Genomic DNA, 12536 nt, shown 5'->3' with positions numbered 1-12536 from the left:
TGCTCTTGGAGAAGGTCTAGAGCAGGACAGGAGAATGTACAATTCTAACAAACTCCCAAGACATGCTGGGGAACATTAATATAGAGACCACAGTGCTGGGAACAGTCAACACAAGTTTGAATCCTATTTTGTTGCTCCTGACTTGGTAACCTGAACAAATTCTGTAATTCGCATGGCTCAACTTTCTCACCGGCACAATGAGGATAGCCACGCCTACCTCCCAGGTAAGTGTGAGGATCAAATGAGGCAGTACCGAGAAAGTGCTTAAACTTTGGTTGGCAAAGAATGCATTTGACTGGCTATTATCTCTTCTTTACTTCTAGTCATTTACTCCTGTCTGAAACTGTTTGGTTCATTTACTTATTTATTTCTTTGCTTGTTTCACTGAAGTTGAAGTTCCATGATAACAGGGTCTTATCTACCTTGATCTCCACTGTGACCTCAGAATCTAGAAAAACACCAGCTGTAGAGTGAACACTTAAATATTGGGTTGTCAGAAAAGTCATGATGCATTTTTTGCTGGAAATCATAGAAAAAATACAATTTTTCCAACAACACAATACTTTATAGTTGGTATATTTTAAGAAGATATTTAGGCTGATGGTATTAAGAAAGGAAGACCACAAGCTAATAATTGAAGTTTTTTGATTGATGGTTGCCATGGTTCTCTTTTAACAAAGGACTTTTAACTTTAATTAAAAACTGACAGTAAGAATTTATCAGGACTTTTTATCTCTGTGTCCTCTTTGTGGGAAGAGCTTGAATTACTCAAAATTCTTCTAAAAAGGAGTGTGAAGAATCACATATAATTTAAAATATTTCTGAAGCTTAGATTGAATCGATGAAAAGACACAGGGTTTTGAACAAGAGACTCAACATCTTGAATATGTCAATTTTCCTTAAATTAATTAATAAATTTAACATGATCCCCTCTCTCCCAATTATCAATAGGATTTTTAGTGTAACTTGACAATCTGATTTTAAGGAATATATTAAAAGGCAAGTAAGCAGGAATAGCTAGCAAATTTTTCAAAAAAGTAATATAAGAGGACTTTGGTGTAGGCATTAAAACACAAAAGCATTAAAAAGGTAAGATGTGGAACTTGAATACATATAGTAATTTGATACATGATAAAGATGGCATTTCAAGTCTGTGGGAATGATAATTTGTTCTTTTGAGTGGCAAAAACTAAAGATCACTCATAGCCAGTGGCAGAGATGATGTGAAGCTATGTTAACAAGCAAAATGTCTTTGGAGAGCAATTCCTAGAATTGTGGTTTGGAGAAATATATCTGTCGTCACCCATCAACCCCACCTGTAGATACTTGCTTACCTAGAGAATCATTTGCACTTGTGCGCACAGAGGATTTGTAGGATTGTGTGTAGTGGGAAAAAGAGATTACAGTCCGAGTGTCCTTAAAGATATTGTTCATTTATAATGCAGTGTGGCAATTAAAATAAATAAGACTAAAAACAAAAATTAGAAGCTCCCATATTAATGTGCTCCTACATTGAACTCTTTCCTTCCAGTTCAGAAGAATACTCATTACATGATGATCTTTGATGCCTTTGTTAGTCTGACATGCTTGGCTTCATTAATCCTCTGCCTTCGATCTGTGATTAGAGGACTTCAGCTTCAGCAGGTAGGGTAGGGGTTGCTGCTTTCTAGAAATGTGTGGGTACTTTGATTTGACAGAGAAATTCACTATGCCTTCCCTTTTCTCCATGAAGGAATTTGTCAATTTTTTCTTCCTCCACTATAAGAAGGAAGTTTCTGTTTCTGATCGAATGGAATTTGTCAATGGATGGTACATTATGATTATTATTAGTGATATATTGACAATCATTGGATCAATTCTGAAGATGGAAATTCAAGCGAAGGTAAGTTTTTTTCTAGTTATGCTATCATTAATATCAGATAAGTATATGGCAGTTTATCTTTCAAGAATGTGAGACTCAGTAGAATGATTTTTTTTTTTTTTCAAATATTGTATCCCCCATCAGGAGGGTTTGAGGCTCATCCATTCACTCAATTCCACAGTCATTCAGGGATCCATCTTGTTTCTCTGCCAGTCGTTGTCTGGACCGCATGATGTTTTTGGGCCACTGCACAGATTGCAGCCCATGGGAAGGGAAAAGTATCCTATGTTGAGAGTTCTCTCACAGTTGTATAGCATTGGCTCTGGTGACCAATGTCCTTCCAGTACATATCCCACTAGAGATGATTTAGTCACGTATAACATCCAGGGACTCTGGGAATACAGCTCAAACGTGTGCCTGGGAGTTAATAATGGGGTTAGGTTGACATTAAGCAGCTGCTATCATATCTGAGCTGTAACATATGCCATAGAAATAGAGGGTTAGGCACAAGAGGTTAGGTCTCAGCACTATGACGTTATCAGCAGCCACTGCAGCATGAATTTAATCTCAAGCCAGAGAGGTGACCCCTCAGCAGTGTATTTCAGTAGCTCTGCCTGTGTGGCTCCTCACTCTGTCTCTGGGGAATCCTCTCACCCACTGCACCTCTGGCCTACTCCCTAATTCTTATATGCACAAATAAATAAAATCTTTTTTTAAAAAAAATGAAATAGAGGGTTAACTTCAGGGTAAACAAGAGAAGGCATGATCTATGGTACATCTTTAATTTTTACCACCCTCAACTACTTTAGTGAGAACTTAGTGGCTCCAACAGTTTCTCCACTTTTTTCTAGACCATTCACATCCCTTGTCTTATATAAATGTGACTCTCTTGTCGAGTCATGTGTTTTTGTCTTTCCCGAAACCTCTGACACTGCTGTCCCATCCTCCCTTTCAACTGATGATCTTACTTCTTGTTGCACAAAACAATTGAAAAAGTTGAACATTCACAAACTTGCACTTCTTTTATCTACCTGCCAGCACCAGTGTCCACACTGTTTCTTTGCGGCTTATCATTATCATCTCATTTCCATTAGCATAGTTTTTTTCATCCTTTCTAAAAAGACCAACTCTCAACCAGTTTCTCCCTTCAGCTACTTTCCTATTGCTCCACTCCCCTTTAAATAGCAAAAGGTCTCAAAAGAGTAGTTAATCTTGGAGCCTCCCTGGTGGAGCAAGGGGATAAAGCACTATACTATGAGGCTATCCACAGCCACTGCAGCATGAGTTCTATCCCTGACCAGGGAGCTGACCCACATGACACAGCAGACCTCTCCTGTCTCACCCTCTGCTCCCCCCAGCAGTGTACTTAAGTCAATCTGCTTGTTCTGTGACCCACTCTGTCTCTTGTGAATCCTCTCACCCCTACTCCACCCCCACCCCTGACGCCTCTGGCCTGTACTCCAGTTCTTGTATGCATAAATAAATAAATCTTAAAAAAAAAAGTAGTTAATCTTCCTGATTCTGTTTCTCCCATTCTCCTATCTGTTTACTCAGGCTTCCCTCCATAGAAAGTATTCTTTTCTGACACCTCCTTGTTGCTAACCCCAATAATTAATCATTAATCATATCTTTTGGCTCTTCTTAACACTCCTAGCAGTTCCACTCTGTTGATTCAGCTTTTCACTGTCCTGTCACTCACCTAGTTTTCTTCTTAAGACACTGGTCTTCTGAATTTCCTTTATTGGTTCCCTTTCCTCTCACAGATGTATTAAAGTGACAGGGCCTCAAGTTGATGTGTTCCAACACCTCTTTCTGCCACTGTCATGGTGACCTTATCCGATCCATGGTTTTAAGTAGTATCATTTTGCCCATGATTCCTGAATTTGTATCTTCAGCTCGGCATTCTTCGCTGAACTCCAGTCTCAAATAATCAAATGTCTTTTCCTGGATATCTACATGACCTCTCAAATTTAACATAGCTCTGAAAACCTCCATCCTCACAGTCCAAACCTGCTTCTCTATGGTTTTTTTTTAACCTTAATCAGTTAATCACAAATCTATTTCACTAATTCCTCTCAACCACTTCTAATTCAAGGGGAAATGCTATTGGTCTACTCTCGAAAATCACTTCATCACTTCACCACTACCAGCTTGGCCCAACTCACCATCATTTCTTGCCTATTTTATTGCAGTAAAATAAAAATGTCCCTCTTCCAACAATCTACTCTCACCATAGCAGCCAAACATAGAATTGTTCAGTGCTCCCAATTCTTCCAACCTATTCAGAGTAAGAGGCAACATTATTTAATTACCCTATACTACCTGCCCCTCGCCTCTATTTCTTGCCTCTCCCCTTCACTCACTCCAGCCAGACTCACTATTTTGCCAGATGTCTTCCTCCGGGACCTACTTCTAGCTGGTTCCTGCACCTAGAAATATTTTCCTCTAAGTTTTTGCTTGGCATGTCTCCTCATTTCCTTCAGGTCTTTCCTCAAATACCTCCTTTTCTGATTATTTCAAACACATCAACACACCCATTCCTTAATCCCTCTCTTGACTTTTCTCTTTAGCATTTACCATCAGCTCATGCACCAGGAGTTTTATTGATTTACTGCTCCCACTCTTCGCCCCCATCACTAGAATGTAAGTCCCACAAAGGCAGGATGTTTGTCTGGTTTTTTTGAAAGATTTATTTAAGAACTGGGGTACAGGCCAGAGTTACGGGGGTGAGAGGATTCACCAGAGACAGAGTGGGGAGCAGGACAGGCAGATTGACTTAAGTACACTGCTGAGGGGAGCAGCAGATGAGGTAGGAGAGGTCTGCTGTGCCATGTGGGTCACCTCTTGGGCCGGGGATCAAACTCGTGCGGGCTGCAGTGGCTGCAGTAGCTTCATAGTGCTGTGCTTTAACCCCTTGTGCCACCAGGGGTGTTTACTGCTCATCCTTAGCAACTAGAACAGTGCCTCATAGTTAGCCAACAATTATTTTTTCCTCAAGTTTGTTTCTGCAACATAATCTGACCCTCCACCCCCACCCCCCACTCTGTTTTAGAGTCTAACAAGTTATGATGTCTGCAGCATACTCCTTGGCACTTCTACCATGCTGGTGTGGCTTGGAGTCATCCGATACCTCGGTTTCTTTCAGAAGTACAATGTAAGGAATTCCATGGCTGTCCATGCTGTTGATATGTCTCTCTAAGTGTTTCACTGCAACTTAAGAGGATGATTAATTCAACTCTTTGGGATTCTAATGACCTCTCTTGCTTCCCCAGCTCCTCATTCTGACCCTTCAGGCAGCACTGCCCAATGTCATCAGGTTCTGCTGCTGCGCAGCTATGATCTATTTAGGCTATTGCTTCTGTGGATGGATTGTGTTGGGGCCCTACCATGATAAGGTACGGGAAAGCAATTTTTTGCTGTTACTATTAAACTCTTAGAATGGTACCAATGACTTAGTATCCTTTTAAAATGAGCTCCTTGGGCCCTCCCTGCTGGCACAGCGGGTTAAAGTACAGCCCTACAAAGCTAGTGTCAGCCACTTAAGCATGAGTTCGCCCGCCCCAGAGGTGATACACGTGGCACGGCAGAACTCTCCTTACCCACCCACTGCTCCCCTCTGCAATGTACTTCATCAGTCTGCCTGTTCGCTGCCCACTCTGTTTCTGGTGAATCCTCTCACCTCCCCACTTCCATCACCTCTGGCCTGTACCCCAGTTATGTATGCATAAATAAATAAATCTTTAAATAAATAAATAAAATGAGCTCCTTTTATTTTGTAACTTAAGATGTACAGGGTAGTATACTATTACCAAGCTTATGAACTGTTAAGTTGTGAGCAACTTAAGAGGATGATTAATTCAACTCTTTGTGGAGTATGTCAGGTAAGTCCTTTTTATCACCCCTGAAGTCAAGTTTAATCTGTTCAATTCATCACTATATATTAGGTAGGCTATTTAGGTAAGCCTTCTTGACATGTGACCTCATTTCCAAAGTAGTACAGGGAGAAACTTGTAGGAATATTTGAAGCTTTTGTTAACACAATTATAGCCTTTACGATAATACCATTTTCTTTAATGGGGTGAACTTTGAAGTAAGAAGCATGAGTGGGCATGGTTGGGATCTCCATTTCTCTGCAAAAGCATTACAAGGATCACTTTACATCAAGGTAAAGGGAAGGGTAAAGCCTGACATGGAGGAGCACTGAGGTTGCCGATCAGCCTCTTCTGCCCTTGTTCAGCCTGCTTCAGGCAAGAGGAGCTTCCAGAAAGGGCTGCTTGTCCCAGGAAGCATAGTAAGTTTACACATTATGTGTCTTACAAAGCATCCACTTGTAATTACTTCAGGTTATTTGTTTGAAAAGGTAATTCGTGATATATGGTCCTGTTAATATTTTTTAAAGATTTATTTATGCATAGAAAAACTAGGGTGTAGGTCAGGTGTGGAGTGTGAGAGGATTCACTAGAGACAGAGTAAGGAAAAGAAGAGGCAGATTTTTTTTTAAGATTTTTTTATTTATGTATACAGAACTGGGGTGCAGGCCAGAGGCGCAGGTGCATTGAAAGATTCACCAGAGACAGAGTGGGGAGCAGAACAGGCAGATCAACGAAGTACACTGCTTAGGGGAGCAGCAGGTGGGTCAAGAGAGGTCTGTCGCGCCATGTGGTCACCTCGGGAGCAGATCGAACTCATGCTGAAGTGGCTTTAGCTTCTTAGTGCTGTGCTTTAACCCACTGCACCACCACAGAGGGCTAGAATAGGCAGATTTTACTGAAACATTGCCAAGGGGAGCAGTGTACATGACTGGAGAGGTCTGCTGTACCATATGTGGGTGAGCTCCCTGTCTGCTGTCTGGGGATCGAACTCAGACCACAGTGATGATAGCGTGATGGTGCTGAAACTTAACACCTAGGCCTTCAGGGAGGACCCTGGTCCCATTATTTTTAATAGTGTCAAGAAGGAATTTTCCATTAGGAAGGAAAGTAGAATAATAATGCTCTTTTTCTTTTTCTTTTCCCAGTTTCGTTCTCTGAACATGGTCTCTGAGTGCCTTTTCTCTCTGATAAATGGAGATGATATGTTTGCCACATTTGCAAAAATGCAGCAAAAAAGTTACCTGGTTTGGCTGTTTAGCAGAATGTACCTCTACTCATTCATCAGCCTCTTTATATATATGATTTTAAGTCTTTTTATTGCACTGATCACAGATACATATGAAACAATTAAGGTAGGTTCATCAAGAGCCAGACACAAGCACAACATTTTTCCAGACCTTGTAGAGTGGCAATAAAATGTAGTGTCTTAGGGGGAAGGGACTCAATGGAAATTTTGATTTCTTCAGGGTAGAGTAGATGGACTTCAATTTTGGATACTAAAAAACAGAAATGCAGGAAAAATAGAATTTCTAGGATGTTAAAAGATTGCTCTACAAGTAATTGTGCTTTTTCAAGTAAGCTTATTAATCCATTATTAGAATTAAAAGATATAGTGTGAGTGAAACAAATGGTAGTTCAGAAAGCCAAAATTTTGTGAAGAACTTTTAAAATTCCAATTTTTTAAAGAAAAACTGACAACTTCACTTGGAGTGTGCTGAGCTCAACTGCTCTTTGCAAGGTCCTGTATGGTACTAACTGGCCCGCTTTCCAGAACAGTGAAAGGATTGATGTGTCAAGTACTAGCGAGACAGGATTTTATATAGTTAGAACATGGGTTGAAAAGCTATTCTTATTCATATTGTAATTTACATGGGATATTTCAAAAAAATCGATTTGAACACTTTGAAATAATTTAATTTCTAATATCCTATCCTACTAGGTGTACTGTTGGTATAGATATTTCCACTTGGAGACTTTGTTCTGGATATGAGATGATGAAAAGACTGTTAGGAGGGAACTGGACCAGGGAGAAAGAAAAGACTGTTAGGAGCTGATGGGTTATGAGTCGATAATTAAGACTACCTTGCTCATGAAGCCAGGACTATGACTTTATTTTACTGAGTCAGATTTCAGGAACTGCTTGTCCTCAGCAATTAATTGCTTAGTAGATATGTGCTTTGAGTCACCAAGGAGACTGGGGGAAAAAAATGTAGTTGTACCTGTCCAAGTTCCTCCCTCCGGTGCTCTAGAACTTTACTGCCTTCAATTTCACCTGCAAGAACTCTGGGTTCTTCAAAGGTGACATCAAAGACCAGTAAGAATGAATGAACTGACATTTCTCTCAATGCCGATGAATGACAACTTCTGGTCTGAGATTCATATTTTAGATGATAATCTCTTTTCATGGTCTCAGAGAACTTGCGAAATGGTCAAGTTAAGCTTTCTGATCATTTCTAGCCAGCGTACATGCCAGAGATCTTATGCCCTAAAGTGATAGGAAGCCATTACACAAAATCTGTCTGTTCAGGTGATTTCAAAAGAGTATTGAAGACTAGGAAATGCCCTTGTAGCATTCAGATCTTTGTCCAGATAACAAGCCAGCTCAGGGCTGTGCTAAGGTCTTCACCACCACTGTTAATCTACATCCTCTAAGCTTCTTATGTCCTGAACTGTGTTTCACTCAAGGTGTCTGCTTCTACTGACCTTGAAAGTTATGAGGCTCCACAGCAGAATGGTAATACTTTTTCAGATTTGAGACACGTCTGACTGGATTCTCCCTGGAAAGGGTCTCAACAGACCCATTTTGAGTTAAATTAAATCCAAAAGGGCCCAGGAGGGCGCTGCAGAAGCCCAGATCTAACTTCCAACTTCCTTAATTGAACCTAAGAGTGACTCCAGAGAAGACTGTCTCTCTGAAAATTCTTGAAAGTGACTAAACTATTCTTCTAGAAAGATCCACTCTCCCTGTCATATGATACATTTTGAATTTGAAATAAAACATTTTCAAGAGCTTTCATTAATGAGAGTTATTTTATTCTTCTGTATAGCATTATCAACAAGATGGCTTCCCAGAGACTGAACTACGTACATTTATATCAGAATGCAAAGATCTACCCATTTCTGGAAAATTCAGATTAGAAGATGACCCTTCAGTATCCATATTCTGTTGTTGTAAAAAGTAACTCTCAGGGCTCTCCCTGGTGATGCAACAGGTTGGAGCACAGCACTGTGAAGCTATCTGAATCTACTTGCAGCATGAGTTCGATCCCCAGCCAGGGAGGTGGCCCACATGGTGCAACAGACCCCTCCTGCCTTGTACACTGCTCCCCCCAGCAGTGTATTTCAGTCAATCTGCCTGTTCTGCTCCCCACTCTGTCTCTGGTGAATCCTCTCACCACCACCCCCAACCCTCACACCTCTGGCCATCAGGATTATATTTGCCCTAGAGGAAAATATAACATGTACCTGAGTTGGAAGACAATGGATACTTTAACATTAGGTGTAGTATATTTAAAGGCTGTTATTGATATTTTGAACAAATTGATGGCTGTAATTGATGGCAAGACTTATGTTTATATTTTTAAAAGGATAGTCAATATCTGTGGTTTTATGTTTTTTAAACTAACTCATGAGGCAAGCTATTGAATTTTTGTTTGTTCTTGCTCATTTTGTAATAGCTTTAGAATGTATTCGCTATGCCACTCTTGATTCCTGGTCTTACACTCTTGTTATTCTGATTGTGTAGATTGTGTCATCATGTTAAACAGTGGTTGGACAGTGATTTCAGATCACTCACTAGCCTTGGCCTGGACAGTTTTCCGGGGACCATTCCTAAGAGGCAGGATGGGTGCTGTAGCTCCATTAGTCATTGCATTTTAAGGTTTTCTCTTAAAGGACAGAGTAAGAAACAACCATTACCAACTAGTAGTTTGATATCTGGTTCTAGAGGACAATCATTAGCTGATGCTGCTCTTAGCTCTGCTGGGAATTTATTTTTGTTTTTAGTATTTATTTACAAGTTTTCTCACCTCCAGGGTTAAAGTACAAAGTTGAAAGAGTATCTTATACATGTCTGAAAATCAAAGCATAGGTCAAATATGTGTTCAATCCCGAGTGGTGTTTTGGGGTCAGTGACTGTGGTTTCACAAAGAGGGGCCTGCTAACATTAAACCATTTTGGAAAACAATTAAATTAAAACCTTTTTGTTACTGAATGGGAAATGTATACATTAAAAAGATTCCAGAGACAATTTCTACTTCTTGCAAATCACTGATTGGAAGTTGCATGGATTTTTACAATGTGAATGTTTATTTTATATACTATTCTGTGACTTCATTTCTATTGAAATATAAAGGGATTCAATGAAGTATAATAAAGTTTTCTTCAAAGCAAACTTTCCTTTTAAAGGAAATGGATTTGTTTTTATTTTTGAGGACTAAGTGAATATTGTCTGGAGACACTGAACACTTACTAATCATAATAATGATCATAATCACTCTGGTTATTGAGTATGAGGTCTTAGAACACATGTAACTTATTTTTGTACTACCTGTGGCTTTCTGAAAATGAAAAATTGAAATCTTTAGGTGAGAATGTTTTGTTAGTTATTTTTGCAGCACAGTCATTTTTACTATTTAGTAAATGTGAATTTTGAAGCCATGTTTACTATCTGACAAATACTTTACTCCTTGTGAGATTTTTGGACTAACAATAAGACTTCAGTGGAAACATGAAACTACTGACCCAGTGCTGGACCTGAGGTTTGGCTTCATCCTCAGGTCATAATATCTCTGCTGTGTAATTACAGCCAGTGGCTTGGCACCTTCACAGTGCTGTCCTGCTTCTCCAAGTGTCTTATTGTGACAGGAGTCCCTGATAAATTTTAAGGCCTAGTTTTTAGTAATGAGGCCATGAGAGAATGCCTTCACTATTTCTTATAAGAAACAGTAGTTGTTTTTTTGTTTTAACTACCCCAAACTTGTACAATGGCTTGAATAGACAGATACATTATAGATTAGTTATTCCAACATTCACTTTTTGCGTATGCATGTACATTAAAGAATGTCAAGGTAAGGTGATACAACAGGTTAAAGCACAGCACTGTGAAGCTATTTGCAGCTATTGCAGCATGAGTTCTATCCCCAGACAGGTAGGTGACCCACATGGCACAGCAGACCTCTCTTGACTCATCTGCTGCTCCCCTCAGCAGTGTGTTTCAGTACATCTGCCTATTCTGCTCCTCACTCTTTTTCTGGTGAATCCTCTCACCTCCCCTCCACATCTCTGGCCTGAACCCATTTCTTGTATGCATAAATAAATAAATATTAAAAAAAAAAAAAGAATGTCAAGGTAGTTTTAAGAACAGTGAATGAAAGATATTTTTTCTCCCAGGCTTCTGGTATGGAGGATCAAAGACAAGGTCAGGGCTGGCCTTTTGTTAGTGAGGCCCATTTATTGAAGTTAAATTCTCTGCCCCCTGTTCCCGCCATAATAATTCTCAAGTTTGTGGGCATAAGAATCATTGGGAGAGTTTGTTAAAATTTTGAATGTTCAAGTCCTACCAGGAGAAATTTCTATCTGTCAATAGGTCAAACTAGACATCAATCTTACACCCCACAAAAATTAATTCAAAATGGATCATTATATATATATATATATAAAGCAAGATTCCCGGAAGAGGACATAGGAAATTTATATCACTTTAGGGTGGCAGTGACTTTCTAGATACATTAAAGACATAAAGCAAAAAGAAAAGTTTAAGTTAGAACTTAATTCTTTTTTTTAATAAGATTTATTTATGCATATAGAATTAGGGTATAGGCCAGAGGTGTGGATGGGGAAGTTGAGAGGATTTACAAGAGACAGAGTGGGGAGCAGAACAGGTGGATTGACTGAAATACACCCCTGAGGGGAGCAGTGAGCCGGTAAGGAGAGGTCTGCTGTGCCATGTGAGTCATCTCCCTGGCCGGGGATAGAATTCATGCTGCAGTGGCTTCATAGCGCTGTGCTTGAACCCATTGTGACACCAGGGAGAGCCCTAGACCTAAATTCTTAAAATAAGAATTTCTGCCTGCAAATCCACCATCAAGAGAATGAAGAGACTTGCCACAGACTGGGAAAAAGCATTTGCAAAAGATATATCTGAGAATGGGAGTTGTACAAGATATACAAAAAAAATTTTAAAGTCAATAATATGTAAACCAAATCCAGTGTTCTAGGGTTTAAGTTTATCACCACTACTGCCTGAGTTCAACCCAGGGCCAGAGAGCTAGACCCCATGGTGCAGCAGACCTCTCCTGCCTTGTACACTGCTCCCCTAAAAGCAGTGCATTTCAGTAGATAGGCTTGTTCTGCTCCCCACTCTGTCTCTGGTGAACCCTTTCACCAACAGTACTGCTGACCCCCACCCCCCACCTCTCCTCCCCTGAACCTCTGGACTGCATCCCAGGTCTTTTATGCTAAATAAATAAAATCTTAATAAAAGAAGGTTTCAAACAGCTTAACAGATACCTCATCAAGGAAATTATACAGGTAGCAAACAAGCATAGGAAAGGGCGTTCAACATCGCATATCATTAGGGAACTGAGATTAAAAAACAGTGAGTTACTGGTATGCACTTAACAAAATGACCAAAACCCTAAACAACAACATCGCCAAATGATGCTGAGGATACAGAGCAATACTAACTAAGTCAGTGAATGGAAATGACTAGGTGAAAGAAACTAATCTGAAAGTATGATTCTAGCTGTAGGGCATTCTGGAAAAGGCAAAGCTAAGGGAACAGTGCTTGCCAGGGTTTGGGG

At 39.9% G+C, this 12536-nt stretch overlaps 1 protein-coding gene across 1 annotated transcript in view; it reads left to right on the top strand.

Moving 5' to 3' along the window:
- The window catches only part of MCOLN3 (mucolipin 3), a 28257-nt gene extending 19283 nt beyond the window's left edge, over positions 1-8974 (top strand). Inside the window, exons 8-13 of the mRNA XM_004679170.2 lie at positions 1532-1644; positions 1733-1882; positions 4914-5015; positions 5134-5256; positions 6879-7085; positions 8781-8974. Of these exons, the coding sequence (XP_004679227.1) occupies positions 1532-1644; positions 1733-1882; positions 4914-5015; positions 5134-5256; positions 6879-7085; positions 8781-8915 (830 nt within the window). The 3' untranslated portion in view covers positions 8916-8974. The remainder of the gene's footprint in view (positions 1-1531; positions 1645-1732; positions 1883-4913; positions 5016-5133; positions 5257-6878; positions 7086-8780) is intronic.
- Positions 8975-12536: the final 3562 nt, after the last annotated feature.

This window comes from Condylura cristata, unplaced genomic scaffold, assembly GCF_000260355.1.
Source record: "Condylura cristata isolate star-nosed mole 26May11 unplaced genomic scaffold, ConCri1.0 scaffold00008, whole genome shotgun sequence".
Classification (NCBI taxonomy): Eukaryota; Metazoa; Chordata; class Mammalia; order Eulipotyphla; family Talpidae; genus Condylura; species Condylura cristata.
Note: the sequence above shows the minus strand (reverse complement) of the source record. Positions and strands in the feature narration are given on the sequence as shown.